At 47.3% G+C, this 26,595-nt stretch overlaps 1 protein-coding gene across 1 annotated transcript; it reads left to right on the top strand.

Annotated features, from left to right (window-relative positions):
- The first annotated feature begins 1,888 nt into the window (after positions 1-1,888).
- Positions 1,889-25,111, top strand: LOC149436286 (uncharacterized). The gene is made up of 3 exons (XM_089661733.1): positions 1,889-2,018; positions 6,990-7,641; positions 21,488-25,111. Exons 2-3 carry the CDS (start codon positions 7,096-7,098, stop codon positions 21,584-21,586), a joined length of 645 nt encoding a protein of 214 aa, XP_089517859.1. The 5' UTR covers positions 1,889-2,018; positions 6,990-7,095; the 3' UTR covers positions 21,587-25,111.
- The last annotated feature ends 1,484 nt before the right edge of the window (positions 25,112-26,595 follow it).

The following is a 26,595-nucleotide window of genomic DNA, read 5'->3' as shown; positions in this document are numbered from 1 at the left end:
GTCCATTCCTAACAGGGAGTCAGAAGATGGGGCGTGGGTTGTTAAGATTGGTGGGGGTCTAGCGAGGGCTTTTTAAGTATGGGGGTGACTAGCACGTGGTATCTGCTTACTCCAGATTTTCTCCTTAAAAAAAAAGTCTACCAACTAACCCTACAATCATTTCCCATGGTGTTTCAACTCTCGAAACATTGATGTGCCCCACTTTCTTATCATTTCTGTGTGTTGTATTAAACTGGATTAGGTTGTTGTGATTTTGCATTATGCTGACGTCTAGTGGTGGTTTTTGACCACTACAATGTGTTTTCCAATGTGATTTTGATTTCAGGGCGCCCCACAATGTACTGCGCCCTGAAAGTGCATTGTGATTGGTCAAAGCAATGCACTTGACCACAGGTCAAGTGCAATGCTTTGACCAATCACAGCGTGTGATGACGTCAGAAGGGGTGGGGTTAACCCCGCCCCCTTGTGATGTCATGACAGTATATAAGAGCTGTCATCGCAGCTGTCACAAGGTGGGAGCCGGCGTCACAAGTGTAGCTTTTTTTTTCTCTTTTCGGGTAGCGATGGCGGCGGGCATCGTGATTGATGTTGGATCTACTTCGGGGGACATTTTTTTCATTTTTATTTTTAATAAAGGACTTGTCACAGACTGTATCCTGTCTTTTTTATACTACACTTTTTTTTTGTCAATGGGTAGCGGTACCATGTACCCCATACTCCTTCACATAAGGGGGGTCATGATCTAGAGGACCACTTGTTAAAGGGGGTTTCCAGATTCCGATAAGCCCCCATCCACAGACCCCCACAACCAGGGTTGTGGAGAAGAGGCCCTTGTCCCCATCAACATGGGGACAAGGTGTTTTGCAGGGGGGAGCCCCCCACCCCAAGGCACCCCCCATGTTGAGGGCATGTGCCCCGGCATGGTTCAGGAGGGGGAGGTGCTCGCTTGTCCCCTCCCCCTTTCCTGACCTGCTGGGCTGCATGCTCGGATAAGGGTCTGGTATGGATTTTAGCGTACCCCCACGCCATTTTTTTAAAATTTTGATGTGGGGGGTTCCCCTTAAAATCTACACCAGACCAAAATATTTTTTTTTTAAATTATCGGACAGTGCCAACAATACTTTTTACATTCAGCAGATTTTAGTAGCTGAGCGGGATCTCACCACATGCTCAGATGCAGTAAGATACCGCTCAGTTGTTTGGTTCGTGTTCAAAGTTCCCGGTCGAACAGGGGGGTGTTCGGCCCATCACTACTTATTAACTATCATCTACATCATCTTCACACCAATTGGGCCCCAACTAGCACACATAAGACTCCACGTTGTTCCTAGAAGGGACATCCTGTGTAACTCAAAACTGGTAACCAGTAAAGGTTTTTAAAGCGTCACCTATGGAGATTTTTCTTAAATACCGTAGTTTGGCGTCATTCCACGAGCGTGCAAAATTTTAACATGTTACATATCTATTTACTCGGCGTAACATCATCTTTTACATTTTACCAAACAATTGGATAATATGTTGTGTTTTTTGTGCATTCAAATTCAATAAAGTGTATTTGTTCCAAATAAACTGTGTTTGAAAAACCGATGCGCAAATACCGTGTTGCAAAACCCACCATTTTGTTCTTTAGGGTCTCTGTTCAAAAAATACAGAATGTTTTGTGGTTCTAAGTAACTTTCTAGCACAAAAACAGAACATGCCTGGTTTTAAGTGCAACGTCTTCCTCATACCACATGTGTCTTCTTCTGTTGAGCATGACCTTTATTTGCCGACACTTCCCCACCATCACAATATTTTATGCTCCAGGCTGTCTCTCATCATCAAATTCCTTGCATTGATCACAGTTCTCTACCTGGACACTTGCTAGACCTGTCATTCAACACTTACCTCCCCAAACCCTTGGTTTTCTGCACCTTCTCTATGCTTTGTTACCTTATAGCTACTTAAGCTTCTTCGGGACAGGACCTGCAACATTCTGCTGATGCACTCCTCCTGGATGTCTTTTCATACTACAAATAGTAAGTTTTTTTACTTTGGCTCCTACAGTACATGATGGTGCCCATTGCTCTGGCTCCTTTATGAATTTGTAGTAAGAAATCTTGAAGCCCCAAAAGGATAGAAATCTGGTGTCAACAGAGGCGCCTGAATGTGAAGGAGAAGCTGAGAAGTGGATTCATAAATTATATATTTATTGACTATGGAATGTTATATAAACGCCATCAATCCATTTAGGTCTATACTGGCCACTTCCTCAGGTTGGTGCAATGAGCAAAGATGTGGAGCATTTCACAAAGGCTTGTACCAAAGCTGCAATGCAACCTATATAACTTCAACCGGATCAGGGAGCCATCCTTGTACCAAGGAAGAGTGAGCAGTGGAGATGTGCACTCCTCGTCGGGGCAAACCTTGTCATGAGTGGGGGTCAGCCCCCCGATAAGATTAGGTGGGTACAGAAAGGGGCACATGCGGTCTCAAGGCTTACAGCACACTGTGGATACTGATGTGGAACGACAAGCGCTGTGGAACGTGACATCACTTAGAAGGCTTAAGAAAGGAGAGTAGAAGGTAAAAATGAGAAGTAGAAAGAAAGGAGGGAGAAGTAGAAAGAAAGGAGGGAGAAGTAGAAAGAAAGGAGGGAGAAGTAGAAAGAAAGGAGGGAGAAGTAGAGAAAAAGGGAAAAGCAAATGGGAGAGGGAGGGGGGTGTAAGGTAGGAAATGAGGGGTAAGGGGTATATCAGTGCAGGACAAGGGAAGAACCCACATCCTGCTGTGAGCCTCCAGTTGGTAGCTAGATGCCTATTACCCTTAACGCCAGCGCCTCCCAGTCCTTTAAGGTGTTCCCGATGTGGGGCGAGGTTTATGGTCATGTGACCGCCATGATTAGCTGTAGCAATCGGGAACTTTCCATTAGGCACCCTGCATGCTCCTGGCACAGGTTTGTTTCCATTTTTGGTGCGTGAATATGTGGCCTCTCGGCATTACGGCCCACCCACGAGAGATCGCATATATGCACACTGTTAAAATGACCACAAAGGGTCATTTGGCGCCCCCCCCCCCCCCCCCCATTGATTGGAGATGCAAGGGTTCAGAATTTTATTGAATTTCTTGACCTTGTCCTGCAGGACTGCCGCCATTTTTTCATTAATCAAGTACCACTTCATCTTAGTTTTGGACTGTGCTGTAGTCGGAACCCGCGATTTCCAATCTATAGCTAGGGGTTTTTTTGGTGGTTGTGAAAATGAATGATCTCAGATTAAATTTGTTAGCTTTTCACCAGTTTTTAGGTTGAGTAGTACCTCATATGGGTTTTCAGGGATACTGGCTTCCAAAACATACTGTAGATCAGTTGGTACGCCCTTGTCCAAAACCTTCTTATTCTTGTCCACTCTCACCACACACGTACCAGGGGGCCACTTTCCCATCTTTTGGGGCTCAAAGATTTCTTACTGTGAATACACCGGACTCCAGAGACCGCAGTGTGCAGGACTGTCCAGATCTCCCCACCGAGCATTGAGTGTGGCTGCTCTCTGCACACGGACAGTTATATTCCCTGCAGACCTTTACCCCAGGCTGTTTGAAACCCCATAAGGGAGCTCAGCAACCTCACACATGGACACCATTGTATTTTACCTTCTTTTCATTCGTTGTATGAAACTATCTGTGAACTCCGACACTGCAAGAATTTCTCCTGCAGCTTCTGTCCTTGTTCTTTTTGTCTTCCCTCTTCCTGTCCTTGGAGGTACCCCAGTCTTTTGAGTTTGTGTTCTGTTACTCCGTTGCCTTGTCCTGTCCACGTCTACTTGAAGAACACAACCAAAAGATGAAATGGTCCTCTCAGAAATGCCTGAGCCAGCTAGAAAATGAAGGACATCGGATCAATGTATTATAAAAACTATTTTTTATAAATTTTATATATTTTATTTCAAAATTCCACTGGTCATAAAACTGAAACTACACCCATAGAGTCATACATTTACACTTGCACTTCATTTAAAATATTAGTTATATAAAATCAGGACTGGATCAGGTCAGACACTAGCTAGACCTATAGCCCTGGTCCAACCTGTGACCTGGGGGCCTCTTGGTCACTTAGCGTGAGGCTCTTGGGGCCCCTGAAGACAGTAGCTTGTGTTTTGTTTCCTACTCAAAACAGTGGAGGTATAATATTCTTTAGATTGGCTTCCAGTAGTTAAAGTGTTACTAAACCCGCAACAGTAAAAACAGTCTGTAGATGCAGTAAAGCATGCTTGTTATACTCACTGTGGAACCTCAGGGGTTAATCCTCTGTATTGTGTAAAAAGGTTGTTTAATCCTGTCTTCTCTGATCCTCCCCTTCTTCCAGGGAATGTGGGGTCCGGGGAGAGCAGATATAGTAAATGCGGGGTCCGGGGAGAGCGGATATAGTGAATGCGGGGTCCGGGGAGAGCGGAGATAGTGAATGCCGTGTCCGGGGAGAGCGGATATAGTGAATGCGGGGAGAGCGGATATAGTGAATGCGGGGTCCGGGGAGAGCGGATATAGTGAACACGGGGTCCGGGGAGAGCGGATATAGTGAATGCGGGGTCCGGGGAGAGCGGATATAGTGAATGCGGGGTCCGGGGAGAGTGGATATAGTGAACGCGGGGTCCGGGGAGAGCGGATATAGTGAATGCGGGGTTCGGGGAGAGCGGATATAGTGAATGCGGGGTCCGGGGAGAGCGGATATAGTGAACGCGGGGTCCGGGGAGAGCGGATATAGTGAATGCGGGGTCCGGGGAGAGCGGATATAGTGAATGCGGGGTCCGGGGAGAGCGGATATAGTGAATGCGGGGTCCGGGGAGAGCGGATATAGTGAATGCGGGGTCCGGGGAGAGCGGATATAGTCAATGCGGGGTCCGGGGAGAGCGGATATAGTCAATGTGGGGTCCGGGGAGAGCGGATATAGTGAATGCGGGGTCCTGGGAAAGCGGATATAGTGAATGCGGGGTCCGGGGAGAGCAGATATAGTGAATGCAGGGTCCGGGGAGAGCGGATATAGTGAATGCCGGGTCCAGGGAGAGCGGATATAGTGAATGCGGGGTCCGGGGAGAGTGGATATAGTGAATGCGGGGTCCGGGGAGAGCGGATATAGTGAATGCGGGGTCCGGGGAGAGCGGATATAGTGAATGCGGGGTCCGGGGAGAGCGGATATAGTGAATGCGGGGTCCGGGGAGAGCGGATATAGTGAATGCGGGGTCCGGGGAGAGTGGATATAGTGAACGCGGGGTCCGGGGAGAGCGGATATAGTGAATGCGGGGTTCGGGGAGAGCGGATATAGTGAACGCGGGGTCCGGGGAGAGTGGATATAGTGAACGCGGGGTCCGGGGAGAGCGGATATAGTGAATGCGGGGTCCGGGGAGAGCGGATATAGTGAATGCGGGGTCCGGGGAGAGCGGATATAGTGAATGCGGGGTCCGGGGAGAGCGGATATAGTGAATGCGGGGTCCGGGGAGAGTGGATATAGTGAACGCGGGGTCCGGGGAGAGCGGATATAGTGAATGCGGGGTTCGGGGAGAGTGGATATAGTGAATGCGGGGTCCGGGGAGAGCGGATATAGTGAATGCGGGGTTCGGGGAGAGCGGATATAGTGAACGCGGGGTCCGGGGAGAGTGGATATAGTGAACGCGGGGTCCGGGGAGAGCGGATATAGTGAATGCGGGGTCCGGGGAGAGCGGATATAGTGAATGCGGGGTCCGGGGAGAGCGGATATAGTGAATGCGGGGTCCGGGGAGAGCGGATATAGTGAATGCGGGGTCCGGGGAGAGCGGATATAGTCAATGCGGGGTCCGGGGAGAGCGGATATAGTCAATGTGGGGTCCGGGGAGAGCGGATATAGTGAATGCGGGGTCCTGGGAAAGCGGATATAGTGAATGCGGGGTCCAGGGAAGAGCGGATATAGTGAATGCGGGGTCCGGGGAGAGCAGATATAGTGAATGCAGGGTCCGGGGAGAGCGGATATAGTGAATGCCGGGTCCAGGGAGAGCGGATATAGTGAATGCGGGGTCCGGGGAGAGTGGATATAGTGAATGCGGGGTCCGGGGAGAGCGGATATAGTGAATGCGGGGTCCGGGGAGAGCGGATATAGTGAATGCGGGGTCCGGGGAGAGCGGATATAGTGAATGCGGGGTCCGGGGAGAGCGGATATAGTGAATGCGGGGTCAAGGGAGAGCGGATATTGTGTAACAATTAACTTCTGTTGAGTAGGGACAGCCACATGCGAAATTCAGCCGGTCCCTGCAGAAACCAGACAAATTTCAATCTATCTATGGTGGCTTAACTCTTCAAGCATGTTCCCAGACTTCTGTAGCAGTACAGTCATTGAATATTATGTGTGGCCCTTGGGTAGCGTCAAGAGTTGCATTTTTGGCCCCTTATTTTAACTCCTTCTCGCTCATCCAATAGTTCTGAATGCCTGAAGATGGGAAAGATCAGTGAACATGTGACCACTAGCAAAGCGGGAAAGATTGGCAATCATGTGACTACTGCCACAGTGATCACATGATCAATGCCGGTCTCGCCAGCTGTCGATCTTTAGCCCAGACTGAGATCTGTTTTCAACAGCTTAGGCTTTGCACTGGGAGCGTGCAATATGTGCGTTCACAGCACATCAACATTGGATGCCCAACAACGTATATATGTGCTGTGCGGACATTAAAGCCCACCCTTTTACTGATGCACATGTGTGTTGGTCGGTCATAGAGGGGCTAAATAAGTTGGCCACCACTGGCCTATAGGCACCACTACAGAGGGCATTGATAAAATCTACTACATATTTGCTCTGGGTTGTTAACAGGCAAACAAAAGAGCAACTAAAAATAACCCATTCTACCTGCCACGGCTACCAAAATTTTACATTTTTTTTTTTTTTTTTTACACAGCTCCTTCAGTGCTATACTTTTTTTCCACCCTTATTTATTTATAATGACATTATTAGTATTATTGCTAATTATTCTATCTACCAAAATCAACAGATATCTAAAAGTGAATAGACAGAACAAAACCTGACACTGCCTCTACTGTTCCTCCTGGGTCGGGCTTCATTCATTCCTTGCAATATCATCAGGTGGAAAAGGTAAAATGACGAGCATCCTCTCCTTCATCAAAACAAATATCAACATTGCTGAAAACTCCATTATTTGTTTTATTCTTCTCGGATTGGAGAAACTCATGGACATGGAATTTAAATGCCCCTCTCACAAAGTCCTGGCGTCCGTGTACAGCGTTGTGTTTCTCCTCATACCGACTGCAATTGTCGGAATTGTGGCGTGCTATCTAAGCCCCGTAGAGACGTCCTACCAAAGCACAGGAAACAATGCAAATACTAAAACCAGTAATTTACATCCCAAACCTGGGGAATGTTACCAAAATCTGGACGTGACGGAAAATAATTCCAACAGCAGGACAACAAAAGGCACAACAGTCTACTATGAAAATAAGCCGAGACCTTTCTTTAAAATTAAGGCTGTCCTATTTTGGTTCCTGATTGTGATCACAGATGGACGATACGGGGATTGTTTAGTGAAGTCCGAGTTCATAAAAATAAACAATTCAAATATCTCTCATGCAGAACCTCCGCTGAGCTGGACAGAAATACAAAATAAATACCTGATACATGTGTTCCAGGTAAGTACATTTTTCATCTATAAGAACATCAAGCCAGTCCCATCAGTCTCTGTACCAGAGGAGCTTACACTCTAATGTCCCCTCCCCCACAGTCCCATCAGTCTCTGTACCAGAGGAGCTTACACTCTAATGTCCCCTCGCCCACAGTCACATCAGTCTCTGTACAGAGGAGCTTACACTCTAATGTCCCCTCCCCCACAGTCCCATCAGTCTCTGTACCAGAGGAGCTTACACTCTAATGTCCCCTCCCCCGCAGTCACATCAGTCTCTGTACCAGAGGAGCTTACACTCTAATGTCCCCTCCCCCACAGTCCCATCAGTCTCTGTACCAGAGGAGCTTACACTCTAATGTCCCCTCGCCCACAGTCACATCAGTCTCTGTACCAGAGGAGCTTACACTCTAATGCCCCCTCCCCCGCAGTCACATCAGTCTCTGTACCAGAGGAGCTTACACTCTAATGTCCCCTCGCCCACAGTCACATCAGTCTCTGTACCAGAGGAGCTTACACTCTAATGCCCCCTCCCCCGCAGTCACATCAGTCTCTGTACCAGAGGAGCTTACACTCTAATGTCCCCTGTCCCACAGTCCCATCAGTCTCTGCATCAGAGGAGCTGACACTCTAATGTCCCCTCCCCCACAGTCACATCAGTCTCTGTACCAGAGGAGCTTACACTCTAATGTCCCCTCCCCCACAGTCACATCAGTCTCTGTACCAGAGGAGCTTACACTCTAATGTCCCCTCCCCCACAGTCATATCAGTCTCTGTACCAGAGGAGCTTACACTCTAATGCCCCCTCCCCCACAGTCCCATCAGTCTCTGTACCAGAGGAGCTTACACTCTAATTTCCCCTCCCCTGCAGTCACATCAGTCTCTGTACCAGACGAGCTTACACTATAATGCCCCTCCCCCACAGTCACATCAGTCTCTGTACCCGAGGAGCTTACACTATAATGCCCCTCCCCCACAGTCCCATCAGTCTCTGCTCAAGAGGAGCTTACACTGTAATGTCCCCTCCCCCACAGTCACTTCAGACTCTGTACCAGAGGAGCTGACGCTCTAATGTACCCTCCCCCACAGTCCCATCAGTCTCTGTATCAGAGAAGCTTACGCTCTAATGTCCCCTCCCCACAGTCCCATCAGTCTCTGTACCAGAGGAGCTTACGCTCTAATGTCCCCTCCCCCACAGTCCCATCAGTCTCTGTACCAGAGGAGCTTACACTCTGTCTAATGGCGAGTGACGGCAGAGGAAATTAAGTCTCTTCTTAAGAAGGCCCTGGAGAGGAGGGTTGTTGAATCTGCCTTTAACAAGCCATTGGCCTTGAGGGATTACCCAGGCCCGGCTATGGGGGAGGGATTGCCCAGGCCCGGTTATGAGGGAGGGATTGCCCAGGCCCGGCTATGGGGGAGGGATTGCCCAGGCCCGGTTATGAGGGAGGGTCTGCGTTTGATGAATCTGGAGAGAATCCCTTTAAAGTTTCGGGATTTGGCCTGGCTCTCGTTCCATGGCAGACTCTATGTGAAGGGCAACCCGAAGCATCGCTCTGCGGAGAACCGTGGTTGTCCAAGAGTGGAGTGCGGTGGGGTGGAGGAGACGATGGACCATTTCTTGCTTCAGTGCCCCTTCAATTTAAACGTCTACAAGCGGATAAGTGGGGCTCTGGGGATCCCTTTCCTTTCCCGCTTGAGTTACGCGGAGTGGTCTTACGGAGCCTTTCTGACTCACCGGGATTTTGATTTTGAGACACTTTTTCTAGTTAGCTCAGTAGTCCGTTACTACACGTGGAATGCACGGTGTCAGGTTTCCTCCTGTCGAGGTGGTGGTGCACAACATTCTGGGTGAGGTTGGGAAGATTTGAGGTCTTGAGAAGGACGAGTGATGGCCCGGAGCCTGGACAAAGGCGTGGAGGAATGTCCGGTCCCCGTAGCTGCTGTCTGTCAGTCTCTGGGGGCGTGGCTTCTCTTTCTGTACTTTCACATCCCCTAAATTTTTGTAAAATCAGATTTTTGAAAAAAAGGCTTCATGCATGGGATCAATGTTTAATCGTTTCTTAGGCTGGGGGGGGGGGGGGGGTTAGGTGACGGTTGGGTTTGTTGAGATACATTCTAAAGATGATAATAATAGTAAAATATGATTGGTTCTGTTTATGTTTTTCCCGGCAAAAAAAAAAGCGGTTTCCTGTTTTCTATGCTGAAGTAAGCGATTTTTGTTTAATTCTATATATTTATTTTATTATGTTGTTTGTAAGATTTTTAATAAACAAAAAATTACACACTAATGCCCCCCTCCCCCACAGTCACACTCTATTATTATTATACATTTATATAGCTCTGACATATACAGAGAACACTGAGCCAGTCCTATTAGTTGCTATGTTATCTAATGTTGGAGCTGAAATGTTAATCAGTGGCTTTGTTCATTATCAACGTCATCCCTAATGCCAACCTTCACACCAACCCTAACTCCAGTGCTAACCCTGACCTGAGTGCAAACTTAAAGTGTATGTTCTCCTAATTATGTCTTTTTGTGTGTGTGTTCACCTATGTGTATGTAATAAATCAGTCTCTATCATTATCATGTCCTTCTTCAATCTGAAGTTCCTGGATGTTCCTGCCAGTCACCTTTCTTCCTTGTTCTAAACTGACCACACAAAGTACAGAAGATGATCTGTGTTAGGTGGTCAGTTTTCATCCTTTTGCTGCCCATTCAGAGGCAGAGGATACTGTGCAGACACACAGCATACTTAGATTGGTTGGTTTGTAAAGCTACCAAACTGCCTCCCAATCACTTCCTGCCTCGGTCACACACCCCTCCCAATCACTTCCTGCCTTGGTCACACACCCCTCCCAATCACCTCCTGCCTCAGTCACACACCCCTCCCAATCAAAGCCTACCTCGGTCACACACCCCCTCCCAATCAAAGCCTGCCTCGACCACATCCCCTCCCAATCACAGGTTGCCTCGGCCACACACCCCCTCCCAATCACAGCCTGCCACAGCCACACACCCCCTCCCAATCAAAGCCTGCCTCAGACACACACACCCTCCCAATCACAGCCTGTCTCTGGTACACACCCCCTACCAATTACAGCCTGCCTCTGGCACACATCCCCTACCAATCACGGCCTTCCTCTGGCACACCTCCTCCAAATCACAACCTACCTCTGGTACACACCCCCTACCAATCGCAGCCTGCCTCTGGCACACACCCCCTCCCAATCACAGCCTGCCGCTGGCACACCTCCTCCCAATCACGGCCTGTCTCTGGTACACAGCCTCTGCCAATCACAGCCTTCCTCTGGCACACACCCCATCCCAATCACAGCCTGTCTCTGGCACACACCCCCTCCCAATCACAGCCTGTCTCTGCTACCCACCCCCTACCAATCACAGCCTGCCTCTGGCACTCTGGCACACACCCTACCAATCACAGCTTGCCTTGGCACACACCCCCTACTAATCACAGCCTGCCTGTTGAACACACCCCTTTTCAATTACAACCTGCATTTGGCACACATCCCCTCCCAATCACAACCTGCCTCTACCATACACATCCTACCAATCACAGCCTGCCTCTGGTAAACACCCCCTGCAAATCACAGTCTTCCTCTGGCACACACCCCCTCCTAATCACAGCCTGTCTCTGGCCAACACTCCTCCCAATCACAGCAGCCTGCCTCTGGCACAGACCCCCTTCTAATCACAGCCTGCCTCTGGCACACACCCACTCCCAATCACAGCCTGCCTCTGGCACACACCCGCTCCCAATCACAGCCTGTCTCTGGTACACACCCCCTCTGAAATGCCTATGAAATATGTTGGCCTTGGACTGCTTAAAGCAGATAAGAAGTGTTTGTTGGATTGAAGGTGTTTGTGACATCTAGAAATATTTTGTTAGATTGCTTAAATTAGATAAGAACTTGTGCATTAAAAGATGTCTACTTGTTTGAGAAGTTAGAAATCTTTAAGTTTAGGGTAGATAATAAGCTGATTTGAAGCAAAAGTGTGATATTGTGAGATAACGTTGTTTGTTCAGTAATGTGGCTGGGTGTGACTCTGTTATCCTCATGGGACTTTTCTGCTACCTCCTCCTGGAGTGGGCGTGGCGCCTGCCCAATTCAGGAAAGTTGCCAGAAACAGGGATTATAACGGGAAGCCTGAACGCGGTCAGGGGGGAGCCTTCCTATGCGAAAGGGTGAAGCTGTGACACTTGGACTTTTGCCAAGGCTACATGGGCTCATCGATTGGTCACATTTAAGGCTTCCCCGTGACCCCCTGTACATTATGGTTCCAATGGGATCTGTTCCTTCCCGTCTCCCCATAGCTTTGGTAATGTATCCATTTTATGCTGTGACGCTGTCCAATGATGTGTCTATTTCATGCTGTAATGCTCACATTATTATTGGTGTGTTATTATGCAGATTATGATGACTATACGATATATCCTCCTGTGTGTCGTGTGATAATAAAAGTGGAGGTTCTGACAGTGCAAGAATATTGCAGTTGGATTCTGTTACTTCATGGAGTGCCGAGTGAATGCTATGATGTGCCAGGGCAGGTGTTCATTTAGTAGAGGGTCTCTCACATGCTTAGAATAATGGTGTAAGTGCTGGTTAAACGTACCTGTGTATTGTGTGTGTGACTACCTGTGTATTGTGTGTGTATATGACTTGCTTTTGGTTATTGTGTCCAGCATTGCATTACACTCTCCCAATCAGAGCCTGCCTCTGCCACACACCCCCTCCCAAACACAACCTGTCTCTGGTACATACCCCTTGCTCTAGCACAGCCTGCACCTGGCTTCAGGCTGAACAGACTATGGAATACAGGCATGCTGTGTGTCTGCACAGTGTCCTGTAAGCCCGCCTCCCATTATCAGAAAGAAGAGCTACATGCTCAGAAGACAGAACTTTTTAACCTTGTTAAAAAGGTAAGAAAGATCATTTCTGAAACTAAACAAAAGCAGTTATGGTGCCGGCATAGTTATAGCTGTGTTAGAGAGTGTCTTTAAAATGTAAGGTTCATAACTAATTTATTCGCAGTGTTAACCCTAATTTTAACCCTTCCCCCATCACTGACACTAACCCTATCCATCATAGAAATCCAAAGATAACCGAATACTAACCCTTACCTTTTTATGTATTTTGGTAAACTACATGCTTCGAATGTTATCTGCAAGGGTTGGAAGCCAGTAGCCAGAACCTTCAGATGGAGCTGATAACAATAGCAGAGGAGCAGAGTTCAGACCAAGCAGCCAGAGTCCCTGTAACAAACCAAATTCAGCATCCAGGGAGCAAAAATGATAGTCCATGTAAAAAGTCAGAATCCAGGATCCAAGAACAACATACTCAGAGAGGTGCAGGGAACTTGCATGTGTAGTCAGATGAAGGAAAAAGTCAAACAAGCTCAATCGCTCTGGCTAAGCAGCTCCCACACAGCAAGGCTTTCCTGGATGGGCACCCAACAGTAACGCAAACCATAGAATCATAGAAAGTGCCAGAAAGAGTCCAAGATAAATTTTAATTGTTGTTACAAAAGTCATTAAAAAAAAAAACAACATGTTTCAACGGGCAGCACCACTCTTTATCAAGGCTTAACACTGGATAACACTTGCATGGGCTTGGCTCCGGATTGGGCACATAAATAGACACAGGTGAAGCCACTAAAATAATGATGTACTCCATAGAATTATCTATGCCACACAACTAGCCTAATGGCCTCCCCACTATCCAACGCTACGTTGGAGAAACCCTTCTAAACACTGTCTCCAGAAACCATGGTAGAACGGTCAGGTCTGCAGAAGACTCCGGCAGTGCTGGGACAAGGTCTTCTAGCGCCCAGAGCGAAGATTATAACCTGTGCCCCCACCATGTGTGAGCATCATGATTCAGAGAAACACCCACCACCCTGAAAAAAACAAACAAACATCCAACAGTAATCTGCATGATTACCCCCTAGTAAAAATTCCTCCTCCAAGCCAAAATTCTCCCCAAACAAAAAATCCCTGCTTCCTCCAGTAGAATCCCCTTCCCAGCACAAATATTTAAGCCCCCCAAAACAACAACCTCTTTCAGCTCAAATTCCCCCCTAACCCCCTTCTAGCACAACTCCCCCATCCCAAAATAAATCACCCCTCTCAGTTCAAATCCTCTCCCCTCAAATCCCTTTCCTAGCACAAATCCTCCCCCCCTCCACACACACAATCCCCCCTGCTAGCACAAATCTTTTACCCACAATTTCCCCTTCCTAGCACAAGGCCATCTCCCCCACAACCCCCTGCTGTAGCACTGAGAACTCACCCTGTGGTGCCCCCTCCCTCTCTTGATTTTACTGCACCAGGGGCAGCTGCCCCTCCTGCCCTAACCTTGTCCCAGCCCTGGACACAGGCATAAGTGTGCACCCTAAAGCTCAAACACACATGCGGATCTTTCTGATATATAGATGAAAAACAATGTAGCGCTACTCACATTATAAACAAGTGCATATACATATATGTATATATATACACAATGGGGCAAAAAAATATTTAGTCCGCCACCAATGGTGCAAGTTCTCCCACTTACAAAGATGAGAGAGGCCTGTAATTGGCATCATAGGGAGACCTCAACTATGAGAGACAAAATGAGAAAACAAATCCAGACAATCACATTGGCTGATCTGGAAAGAATTTATTTGCAAATTATGGTGGAAAATAAGTATTTGGTGAATATGAAAAGTTGATGTCAATACTTTGTTATATATCCTTTGTTGGCAATGACAGAGGTCAGACGTTTCCTGGAAATCTTCACAAGGTTGGCACACACTATTGCTGGTATGTTGGCCCATCCTCCATGCAGATCTCCTCTAGAGCAGTGATGTTTTGGGGCTGTCGCTGGGCAACACGGACTTTCAATTCCCTCCCAAGGTTTTCTAAGGGGTAGAGATCTGGAGACTGGCTAGGCCACTCCAGGACCTTGAAATGCTTCTTACGAAGCCACTCCTTCGTTGCCCGGGTGGTATGTTTGGGATCATTGTCATGTTGGAAGACCCAGCCACGTTTCATCTTCAATGCCCTTGCTGATGGAAGGAGGTTTGCACTCAAAATCTCACGATACATGGCCCCATTCATTCTGTCCTGTACATGGATCAGTCGTCCTGGTCCCTTTGCGGAGAAACAGCCCCAAAGCATGATGTTGCCACCCCCATGCTTCACAGTAGGTATGGTGTTCTTTGGATGCAACTCCGCATTCTCTCTCCTCCAAACACGACGAGTTGTGTTTCTACCAAACAGTTCTATTTTGGTTTCATCTGACCATATGACATTCTCCCAATCCTCTTCTGGATCATCCAAATGCTCTCTAGCAAACTTCAGACGGGCCCCGGACATGTACTGGCTTAAGCAGGGGGACACGTCTGGCACTGCAGGATCTGAGTCCCTGGCGGTGTAGTGTGTTACTGATGGTAGCCTTTGTTATGTTGGTCCCAGCTCTCTGCAGGTCATTCACTAGGTCCCCCCGTGTGGTGCTGGGATTTTTGCTCACCGTTCTTGTGATCATTTTGACCCCACGGGGTGAGATCTTGTGTGAAGCCCCAGATGGAGGGAGATTATCAGTGGTCTTGTATGTCTTCCATTTTCTAATTATTGCTCCCACAGTTGATTTGTTCACACCAAGCTGCTTGCCTATTGCAGATTCAGTCTTCCCAGCCTGGTGCAGGTCTACAATTTTGTTTCTGGTGTCCTTCGACAGCTCTTTGGTCTTCACCATAGTGGAGTTTGGAGTGTGACTGTTTGAGGTTGTGGACAGGTGTCTTTTATACTGATAACAAGTTCAAACAGGTGCCACTGATACAGGTAATGAGTGCAGGACAGAGGAGCCTCTTAAAGAAGAAGGTCCAGGTCTGTGAGAGCCAGAAATCTTGCTTGTTTGTAGGTGACCAAATACTTATTTTCCACCATAATTTGCAAATAAATTCTTTCCAGATCAGCCAATGAGATTGTCTGGATTTGTTTTCTCATTTTGTCTCTCATAGTTGAGGTCTCCCTATGATGCCAATTACAGGCCTCTCTCATCTCTGTAAGTGGGAGAACTTGTACCATTGGTGGCGGACTAAATACTTTTTTGCCCCACTGTATATATACAGTGAGGAACAGAAGTATTTGAACACCCTGCAATTTTGCAAGTTCTCCCACATAGAAATCATGGAGGGGTCTGAAATTCACATTGTAGGTGCAGTCCCACTCTGAGAGACAGACTTTAAAAAACAATTCAGGAAATCCCATTGTATGATTTGTAAAGAATGTATTTGTCTCGCACTGCTGAACAGAAGTATTTGAACACCTGAGAAACAGCAAGAATTCTGGCTCTCAAAGACCTGTTACTGCGCCTTTAAAAAGTCCACCTCTACTCCACTCATTAATCTAACTTAGTAGCACCTGTCTGAGCTCTTTAAAGACACCTGTCCACCCCACAGTCAGTCAGACGCCAACTACTACCATGGGCAAGACCAAAGAGCTGTCAAAAGACACCAGAGACAAAATTGTGGACCTCCAGAAGGCTGGAAAGGGCTACGGGGCAATTGCCAAGCAGCTTGGTGAAAAAAGATCAACTGTTGGAGCAATTGTTAGACAATGGAAGAGGCTAAAGACGACTGTCAGTCTCCCTCGGACTGGGGCTCCATGCAAGATCTCACCTCGTGGGGGATCACTGATGATAAGAAAGGTGAGGAATCAGCCCAGGACTACAAGGGAGGAGCTGGTCAATGACATGAAGAGAGCTGGGACCACAGTTTCAAAGGTCACTGTCGGTAGAACACTACGCCGTCATGGTTTCAAATCATACATTGCACGGAAGGTTCCCCTGCTCAAGTCATCACATGTCCAGGCCCGTCTGAAGGTTCCCCTGCTCCAGTCATCACATGTCCAGGCCCGTCTGAAGGTTCCCCTGCTCCAGTCATCACATGTCCAGGCCCGTCTAAAGTTTGCCAATGACCATCTGGATGATCCAGAGGAGGCATGGGAGAAAGTCATGTGGTCAGATGAGACCAAAGTAGAACTTTTTGGTCTAAACTTCACATGTCGTGTTTGGAGGAAAAAGAAGGATGAGTTACATCCCAAGAACACCATCCCTACTGTGAAGCATGGGGGTGGTAACATCATGCTTTGGGGGTGCTTTTCTGTGAAGGGGACAGGACGACTGCACTGTATTAAGGAGAGGATGAATGGGGCCATTTATTGTGAGATTTTGAGCAACAACCTCCTTCCCTCAGTCAGAGCATTGAAGATGGGTGGTGGCTGGGTCTTCCAACATGACAACGACCCGAAGCACACAGCCAGGAGAACCAAGGAGTGGCTCCGTAAGAAGCATATCAAGGTTCTGGAGTGGCCTAGCCAGTCTCCACACCTAAATCCAACAGAACATCTTTGGAGGGAACTGAAATTCTGTGACAGCCCCAAAACCTGACAGATCTGTGTGGAGGAGTCGGCCAAAATCCCTGTTGCAGTGCAAACCTGGTCAAGAACTACAGGAAATGTTTGACCTCTGTAATTGCAGACAAAGGCTTCTGTACCAAATATTAACACTGATTTTCTCAGGTGTTCAAATACTTCTGTTCAGCCGTGCAAGACAAATAAATTCTTTAAAAATCATACAATGTGATTTCCTGAATTTTTTTTTAAATTCTGTCTCTCAGAGTGGGAATGCACCTACAATGTGAATTTCAGACCCCTCCATGATTTCTAAGTGGGAGAACTTGCAAAATCGCAGGGTGTTCAAATATTTTGTTCCTCACTGTATATATATATATATATACATACATATACTAGATTGTAAGCTCCAAGGAGCAGGGCCCTTGATCCCCTCATGTTTTGCATTGTATTGGTATTGTTCTGTCACATGTTCTGTCTCCCTTTGTAATGTACAGCGCTGAGCGAACTATTGGCGCTTTATAAATACTGTATAATAATAATAATAATAATATACGACGTGTATCAATTAGTGAAAAAATTGCCAAATCAACTAATAACCAAGTGATTTCATGCAAAAAAATCCTCAGACAATTATATGTGAATACAATAATACACTCCAACCGTGATGGTGATTATAATTAGAAACAACTAATACTAGTTAAATACGACCTTTAAAATAATTATAAGGAACTAAATCGAAACCGTGTAAAAAACATATATATCTCTCTCTGTACATATCCATGCAGTGTAAATAATATATAAAATCACACGTGCATATAGTGAACATACTATAGTGAAACCACAATAAAGAAATAACTTAATCAGTAAAAAGGTGCACTCACATTTGAACAGTAGCAGTCATGGTTCCAACCCCATGCTTTCAGATGAGGGAAAAAATGTATGGGTGTACAACAGGTGTACCAAGATGGCCACTACGCCGGAAGTGCGTCACTACGTTGGCCTGAGAAGGATCCAGTAAAGCGCTTTGACCCGCGAAGGTCGAAGTTATAAGGTGAGAGGCTTATCCAGACGGTGGTCGGATTGTCTTCTGTCAGCTTCCATATCCACTTGCACACAAATATCACCATGAGTGTGTGTCATCTAAATGCTACCATCGGCATATATTGGACTTTAAGAGCACAGATTAAGTTATTTCTTTATTGTGGTTTCACTATAGTATGTTCACTATATGCACGTGTGATTTTATATATTATTTACACTGCATGGATATGTACAGAGAGAGATATATATGTTTTTTACACGGTTTCGATTTAGTTCCTTATAATTATTTTAAAGGTCGTATTTAACTAGTATTAGTTGTTTCTAATTATAATCACCATCACGGTTGGAGTGTATTATTGTATTCACATATAATTGTCTGAGGATTTTTTTGCATGAAATCACTTGGTTATTAGTTGATTTGGCAATTTTTTCACTAATTGATACACTTCGTATATATATGTATATGCACTTGTTTATAATGTGAGTAGCGCTACATTGTTTTTCATCTATATGTTCATGGTAATCATTGGTATGTGATTTAATGTTAGCAGCTTCTCTTTAATATATAGAGTTGAACACTGGTGAGCACAGGAGGTTCACACCATTATCGTATCTTTCTGATGTCCCTGCGGGCACATTATCTCCCTGCCTGCAGATTCAGAGTGAAAGAAAAGTGCTTCCACACTTCTCCTATAAGCGGAGCCGCTCAGTGAGAGATCTTTCCCATCTCCTCATTGGCACACAGAGCAATAATAGTAATGCACAAGTGGGGATTAGGGTGCATTGGAGTGTGCAGGGGCGGACTGACCATTCGAGCACTCGGGCACCGCCCGAGGGCCCGGGGTTAGTAGGGGGCCCCATGAAATGCCCCTGGTACCTTTTTTACAGGCTTTTTTGAGTGTGGGCAAGGACACAGGGGCCCCATGATCCCCTATTGCCCAGGGGCCCCATGAGTTGTCAGTCTGCCCCTGGGGGTGTGTCAGGCACAACTGACACACCCTGTGCACACTGTGCATGGACTCAGGTTCAAGACCCGGCAACAAAGTAATGTCGTTGCTAATTTCGGCAAAGACTAAATGGGTAATATTAAATTGATGAACCCTGCGCAGCGGACAATATGGGATATGTGGGCTGCCGCTAGCACCTGGCACAGGTGAGTGTGATAATGAGTCGAATTGCTGTGCTGCCAATCCTGTCATTATAGGAAACACAGTGAAAAACGTTTTGAACATCTACCTATTACTAAGGAAATGGACCAGCTAAGTGCCCAATCCAATTTTTCACAATGAAAATTGTATATGATGTGCTACAATACACCTCCCCCCAATGATTATATATGTGTGGTGAGCCAATCCATAGTAATTAATTGTGAAAAAAACATAAAAAAACTTATATATTGATTAATGTCTATGCCAAATAATGCAATGCATCAGGTGCTACAGTGCACCTCCCCCTTGTGCAACGTGCACAAATGTCCTTAGAGAAAGTAAATATTCAAAGACAAGACAATATTGTGTATCAGTTCATCTTTTAGAAGTGAACAGTGTCCCCCATGCTACAAGACGTCTATTAGTATGCAGAGTAGGACTCCAGTATTATGGCCTCTGGACCTGAACACTGGGTGTAGGATCATAAGAGGTTCCACCTGTGTTTTGACTAATATATCATGGCACCTAACTTCACCTAACATCTCTAAAATTCACTGCTATTTAACTAATGAAACCACCAAGCTACTCATTCACTCCCTGGTTATCTCTTGTCTTGACTATTGTAACTCCCTCCTCATCGGCCTACCTCTCTGCAGGCTATCCCCTCTTCAGTCTATCATGATTGCTGCTACCAGAATCATCCACCTCACCAACCATTTAGTGTCCTCCACCCCTCTCTGCCAATCCCTCCACTGGCCTCCACTCAGTGCCCTCCACCCATCTCTACCAATCCCTCCACTGGCCTCCACTCAGTGCCCTCCACCCCTCTCTGCCAATCCCTCCACTGGCCTCCACTCAATGTCCTCCACCCCTCTCTGCCAATCCCTCCACTGGCCTCCATTCAGTGTCCTCCACCCCTCTCTGCCAATCCCTCCACTGGCCTCCATTCAGTGTCCTCCACCCCTCTCTGCCAATCCCTCCACTGGCCTCCACTCAGTGTTCTTCACCTCTCTCTGCCAATCCCTCCACTGGCCTCCACTCAGTGTTCTCCACCCCTCTCTGCCAATCCCTCCACTGGCCTCCATTTAGTGTCCTCCATCCCTCTCTTCCAATCCCTCCACTGGCCTCCACTCAGTGTCCTCCACCCCTCTCTGCCAATCCCTCCACTGGCCTCCACTCAGTGTCCTCCACCCCTCTCTGCCAATCCCTCCACTGGCCTCCACTCAGTGTTCTCCACCCCTCTCTGCCAATCCCTCCACTGGCCTCCATTTAGTGTCCTCCATCCCTCTCTTCCAATCCCTCCACTGGCCTCCACTCAGTGTCCTCCACCCCTCTCTGCCAATCCCTCCACTGGCCTCCACTCAGTGTTCTCCACCCCTCTCTGCCAATCCCTCCACTGGCCTCCATTTAGTGTCCTCCATCCCTCTCTTCCAATCCCTCCACTGGCCTCCACTCAGTGTCCTCCACCCCTCTCTGCCAATCCCTCCACTGGCCTCCACTCAGTGTCCTCCACCCCTCTCTGCCAATCCCTCCACTGGCCTTCATTCAGTGTCCTCCACCCCTCTCTGCCAATCCCTCCACTGACCTCCGCTCAGTGTCCTCCACCCCTCTCTGCCAATCCCTCCACTGGCCTTCATTCAGTGTCCTCCACCCCTCTCTGCCAATCCCTCCACTGGCCTCCACTCAGTGTCCTCTACCCCTCTCTGCCAATCCCACCTCAGGCTTCTGATCACCAAGCAAATTAAATTCTAACAACAACATACAAAGCCATTCTCAACTCTGCCCAAAACTACATCACCAATCTGGTCTCCAAATATCACCCAAACCGTCCTCTCCGTTCCTTCGCCAGAGCTTCTCCCATCCTCTGGAACTCTCTACCTCAATCTGTCCAAGTATCCCTTACTCTGGTTGCCTTTAGGCAATCCTTGAAAACTCATCTCTTCAGGGAAGCCTATCACGCCTCCAGTTAGACATTTATCACTTCCACAGTTATAACCCTTTGTACCATTTGCCCCACCCTATTAGATTGTAAGCTCTTATGAACCCTATGTATTCTCTTGTTTTTTTTATTGTATTGTAACTGTACTGTCTTTCTTTGTATTGTAAAGTGCTGAGCAAACTGTTCCATATAAATCCTGTATAATAATATTGCTGCAAATGTAATTTTGGCTGAATCCCTCTTTGCATCCCGTTATTTCTGTGTAGAAGGTTGAAGTGTTCACGGCTGTTCAAAACTTTTCTCTCTCTGCAGATTTCCGGCCTTCTATTGATTCTGCTGATAGTCGGTGTGGTCCTATGCTTATTCCCACCATATTGGAACAAACAGAAAACCGTCTCAGGTCCAATATAGTAAATATAGAAACAAAAACAACCCAAGCTTAGATTTCTTGAGTTTATAAAAAGCTTCATGTATTATCAATAAAGTGCAATAATATATAACTTTTCCTCAGTGAAACAAAGTGTTTCATGCAATTCCACCATTTCCATTTTCTGCTCCTTGCGCTTCACTCCACCTCCGTGTGCCACCACCACTGCTAACAACTCACCAGACAGCCATGACCTTCTCAATTAAGAGTCGGTCTATATACGCTTGCTTGTATATATGGGTTCCCCCCACTCCAGTATGTCCCTCCACCGTGCTCCTCACTTGTAACCTCACCAGAAGTATCATGTATTAAAAGGGAGAAGGAGACTCCAATAGTGTGAAATACCCATTATTAAAACTTCACATCACAAATATAAAACCATTGGGTAACCTGCTCATATTTAGTGTTACTAAACCCAAGACCCCGCATTCAGTATATCCGCTCTCCCCGGACCCCGCATTCACTATATCCGCTCTCCCCGGACCCCGCATTCAGTATATCCGCTCTCCCCGGACCCCGCATTCACTATATCCGCTCTCCCCGGACCCCGCATTCACTATATCCGCTCTCCCCGGACCCCTCATTCACTATATCCGCTCTCCCCGGACCCAGCATTCACTGTATCCGCTCTCCCCGGACCCCGCATTCACTATATCCGCTCTCCCCGGACCCCGCATTCACTATATCCGCTCTCCCCAGACCCCGCATTCACTATATCCGCTCTCCCCGGACCCCGCATTCACTATATCCGCTCTTCCCGGACCCCGCATTCACTATATCCTCTCTCCCCGGACCCCGCATTCACTATATCCTCTCTCCCCGGACCCCACATTCACTATATCTGCTCTCCCCAGAACCCACATTCACTATATCCGCTCTCCCCGGACCCTGCATTCACTATATCCGCTCTCCCCGGACCCCGCATTCACTATGTCCATTCTCCCCGGACCCCGCATTCACTATATCCGCTCTCCCCGGACCATGCATTCACTATATCCGCTCTCCCCGGACCCCGCATTCACTATATCCGCTCTCCCCGGACCCCGCATTCACTATATCCCCTCTCCCCGGACCCCGCATTCACTATATCCGCTCTCCCCGGACCCCGCATTCACTATATCCCCTCTCCCCGGACCCCGCATTTACTATATCCGCTCTCCCCGGACCCCGCATTCATTATATCCGCTCTCCCCGGACCCCGCATTCACTATATCCGCTCTCCCGGACCCCGCATTCACTATATCCGCTCTCCCCGGACCCCGCATTCACTATATCCCCTCTCCCCGGACCCCGCATTCACTATATCCCCTCTCCCCGGACCCCGCATTCACTATATCCGCTCTCCCCGGACCCCGCATTCACTATATCCCCTCTCCCCGGACCCCGCATTCACTATATCCGCCCTCCCCGGACCCCGCATTCACTATATCTGCTCTCCCGGGACCCCGCATTCACTATATCCGCTCTCCCCGGACCCCGCATTCACTATATCCGCTCTCCCTGGACCCCGCATTCACTATATCCGCCCTCCCCGGACCCCGCATTCACTATATCCGCTCTCCTCGGACCTCGCATTCACTATATCCACTCTCCCCGGACCCCGCATTCACTATATCCGCTCTCCCCGGACCCCGCATTCACTATATCCGCTCTCCCCGGACCATGCATTCTCTAGCAATACATATCAAACTGAGCATGTGCATGCCTACGGTTCAGTCTGGAGATAAGAGGTGGTCACTTGAAAAAGGGGAGGATCAGAGAAGACAGGATCAAACAGCCTTTTTACACAATGCGGAAGATTAACCCCTTAGGTTCCACAGTGATTATAACCAGCATGCTTTGCTGCATCTACAGACTGATTGTACTGTGGGGGGTTCAGTAACACTTTAATAGTACATTCTGCCCTGCACTTGGGTGTAAACACTCAATCTCATACACGGCCCGCCCTGCCTCAGAACGCTGAGACCGCTCCACACTGCAAGCGTGTCTCACCACCTCCGGGTCACCAGATCGTCACTTCTTCTTGTACGAGGAAGACACTTATGTGGTCCCACCAAACATCCCCATAAAAAAAGCTCTGGCACATCTTAAAAAAATAGTGAACAAGGGCAACAAAAAAAGGGATATTGAAGAAGAAGGAGGCGAGGTATTTAATTCTGGAAAATCCAAAATTGCCTGTCATGTACTTTACTCGGAAAATTCATTAAAAGGATTATTAAACCAGCAGGGAGACCAATAGTAAGTGGTAGAGATTCGGCATTTAGCAGGATGGGGGAATATACAGATTTTTTTTTTCCAAGAAAAAGTAATACAACAGCCCGCCTATGTGAAGGATAGTGGGGACTTCATGACAATATTGAGGGATGTGACCTGGGAGGACAATTCTATTACGGCAACAATAGATGGTAATGGTTTGTCTCCCGGTATAAAGCAGCAAGATGGAATTGAAGGAGTCCAATGGGCGATGGAGGGTGACGAAACAATGAGGAAAGGCCGAAAGAGGTTTAATTTACGCAGCACTTTACATATATATGGTACATTCACATCAGGCCCTGCCCCCGAGGGGTGTACAATCTAAGGTCCCTAACCCTCAAGGGGTGTACAATCTAAGGTCCCTAACCCTCAAGGGGCGTACAATCTAAGGTCCCTAACCCTCAAGGGGTGTACAATCTAAGGTCCCTAACCCTCAAGTGGGGTACAATCTAAGGTCCCTAACCCTCAAGGGGGGTACAATCTAAGGTCCCTAACCCTCAAGGGGCGTACAATCTAAGGTCCCCAACCCTCAAGGAGCGTACAATCTAAGGTCCCTAACTCACATTCATACATACACATACTAGGGACAACTTAGACAGGAGCCAATTCACCTACCAGCATGTCTTTGGAGTGTGGGAGGAAACACACGCAGGCACAGGGAGAACATGCAAATTCCAGTCAGGTGGTGCCGTGGTTGGGATTCGAACCAACGACGCTAGTATTGCCAGGCGGAAGTGCTAACCATTTAGCCACTGCGCTGCCCATTTTTCAAATCTATTTTTCTTCCATGTGGGAACCTTGTCCTTCAGCACTGTATTCATTAATTCAGCTTTTGACCAAGACAGTCAAGTCCTTGGAAAACCTGCAGAACATCTGCTCTGTGTTGCAGCACAGGTAGAAAAAAAAAATAATATCCAAATGTGAGAAATTGGGGGGGGAAGGGTGGGGAAAATAATTTTTTACGGGTGAAGGGTTTCTATAAATTCCGTACATTTTGGAAAGTATGGTGTATCTCTACTTGCGCTTGAATTTTGGAACGGATGACCAGCCCAGGCTGACTGTGATCATCAGGATAGACTCTCATCTGTTTACAATGTTATATAATGTAACGAGGGCACAGAAGAGACTGTCATTACTTCTAATTTTGTATCTTTCTCGCTGGATATTTTGTATTCAGATAACTTTGCATATTCACTGTAATTGGGAACATTTATATACTTTTTTTTAACAGTTCAATAAACAGAGTTTAAAAAATATGATTGCATCAGAAGCAACGTCTACATTATTTATTTATTGATTTATTTCAGGTACTTATATAGCGCCATCAATTTACGCAGCGCTTTACATATATATATTGTACGTCCACGTCAGTCCCCGCCCCCGAGGAGCATACAATCTAAGGTCCCTTAGTCACATTCATACATACACATACTAGGGCCAATTTAGACAGGAGCTAATTCACCTCCCAGCATGTCTTTGGAGTGTAGGAGAAAACCGGAGTACCCAGAGGAAACCCACACAGGCACAGGGAGCCCATGCAAACTCCAGGCAGGTGCTGCCGTGGCTGGGATTTGAACCAACAATCCAAGTACTGCCAGGCGGAAATATTATTTAAAGAGGAAAGCAATACAAGTATATTGGTAGGAAGTTTACATACAATTTAAGCTCTACACCAGGGGCGGACTGACAACTCATGGGGCCCCCGGGCAATAGGGGATCATGGGGCCCCTGTGTCAGTGCCCAAACTCAAAAAAGCCTATGAAAAAGGTACCAGGGGCATCTCATGGGGCCCCCTACTGACCCCGGGCCTTTGGGCAGTGCCCGAGCTTCCAAACGGTCAGTCCACACCTGCTCTATACAGAGAGTGATCATGAGAAAGACTAAGAGCTGTTGGGGTCTTCAGGGTGGAAAATGAGAGGAGAAGGGCCAGCAAATATGTCATTTGACACCCCCTTCTTTTTCTAAATGAACACAGTGAGTGATCAGCACTGATCACTTACTGTGCTTCAGTTTAAGAATGAACAGGAGCCTCTGTCTGCAGTGCAGCTGAGGCTGCAGAAAGGAAAAGAGGAATGTGTTTTATCAGTTCCTTTCTCTGTCTCAAAAGTGAGACTTCAGGGCTCTGTTTAGACCCCGGATATCTCACCAAACACTTCCCCAACAGAGTTGTGAAAAAAAATACAAAAATAAAATTATTTAAAAAATTTGTAGGAAAAAAAAAGAAAAAATTGTAAAGAATCAGACTAAAATTTCTAATCAGACTAAAAAGTCACACTCAATATGAAGCATAGTGTAGCCACACCCACTAATTGCCGCAGCGTGCTTTTCATGCTGCTGGTCACCATCTCCCTGGTAGAGGTCCAGTGCATTACTTTAGCCGGGGGCCCATGATGTTATTAAGATGGCCCTGGATTCCATCGTTCTGTGTATGAACCAGCATGTCTACCAACCTGCCTCTGGCCTTCTGCCTCCTCACTGTGACCTCGGCCTGCCTTCTGGACTCCGGCCTGCCTTGGACTTTGTTTGCCCGACTGTTACTGACTTTGGCTTGTTTCCTGCACCTGTTTCTTGGTACCAAGCCACTTGGTTGTTCCTGACCTCTGTTTGTGCCCTGACCCAGCCTCTTTCTCCTGATCCTAAAAAATTGAAAAGATGGCAGCTCCACGCTGTACAGCTCACAAAAGATTTTGTTCTGCAATTGTCAAGGTCCTACCTTTTCCCTGAGGTTATGTTACTCCAT

Source organism: Staurois parvus, unplaced genomic scaffold (assembly GCF_062004578.1).
Source record: "Staurois parvus isolate SC_StPar_1 unplaced genomic scaffold, SC_StPar_1.0 ptg001381l, whole genome shotgun sequence".
In the NCBI taxonomy this organism is placed as follows: domain Eukaryota; kingdom Metazoa; phylum Chordata; class Amphibia; order Anura; family Ranidae; genus Staurois; species Staurois parvus.
Note: the sequence above shows the minus strand (reverse complement) of the source record. Positions and strands in the feature narration are given on the sequence as shown.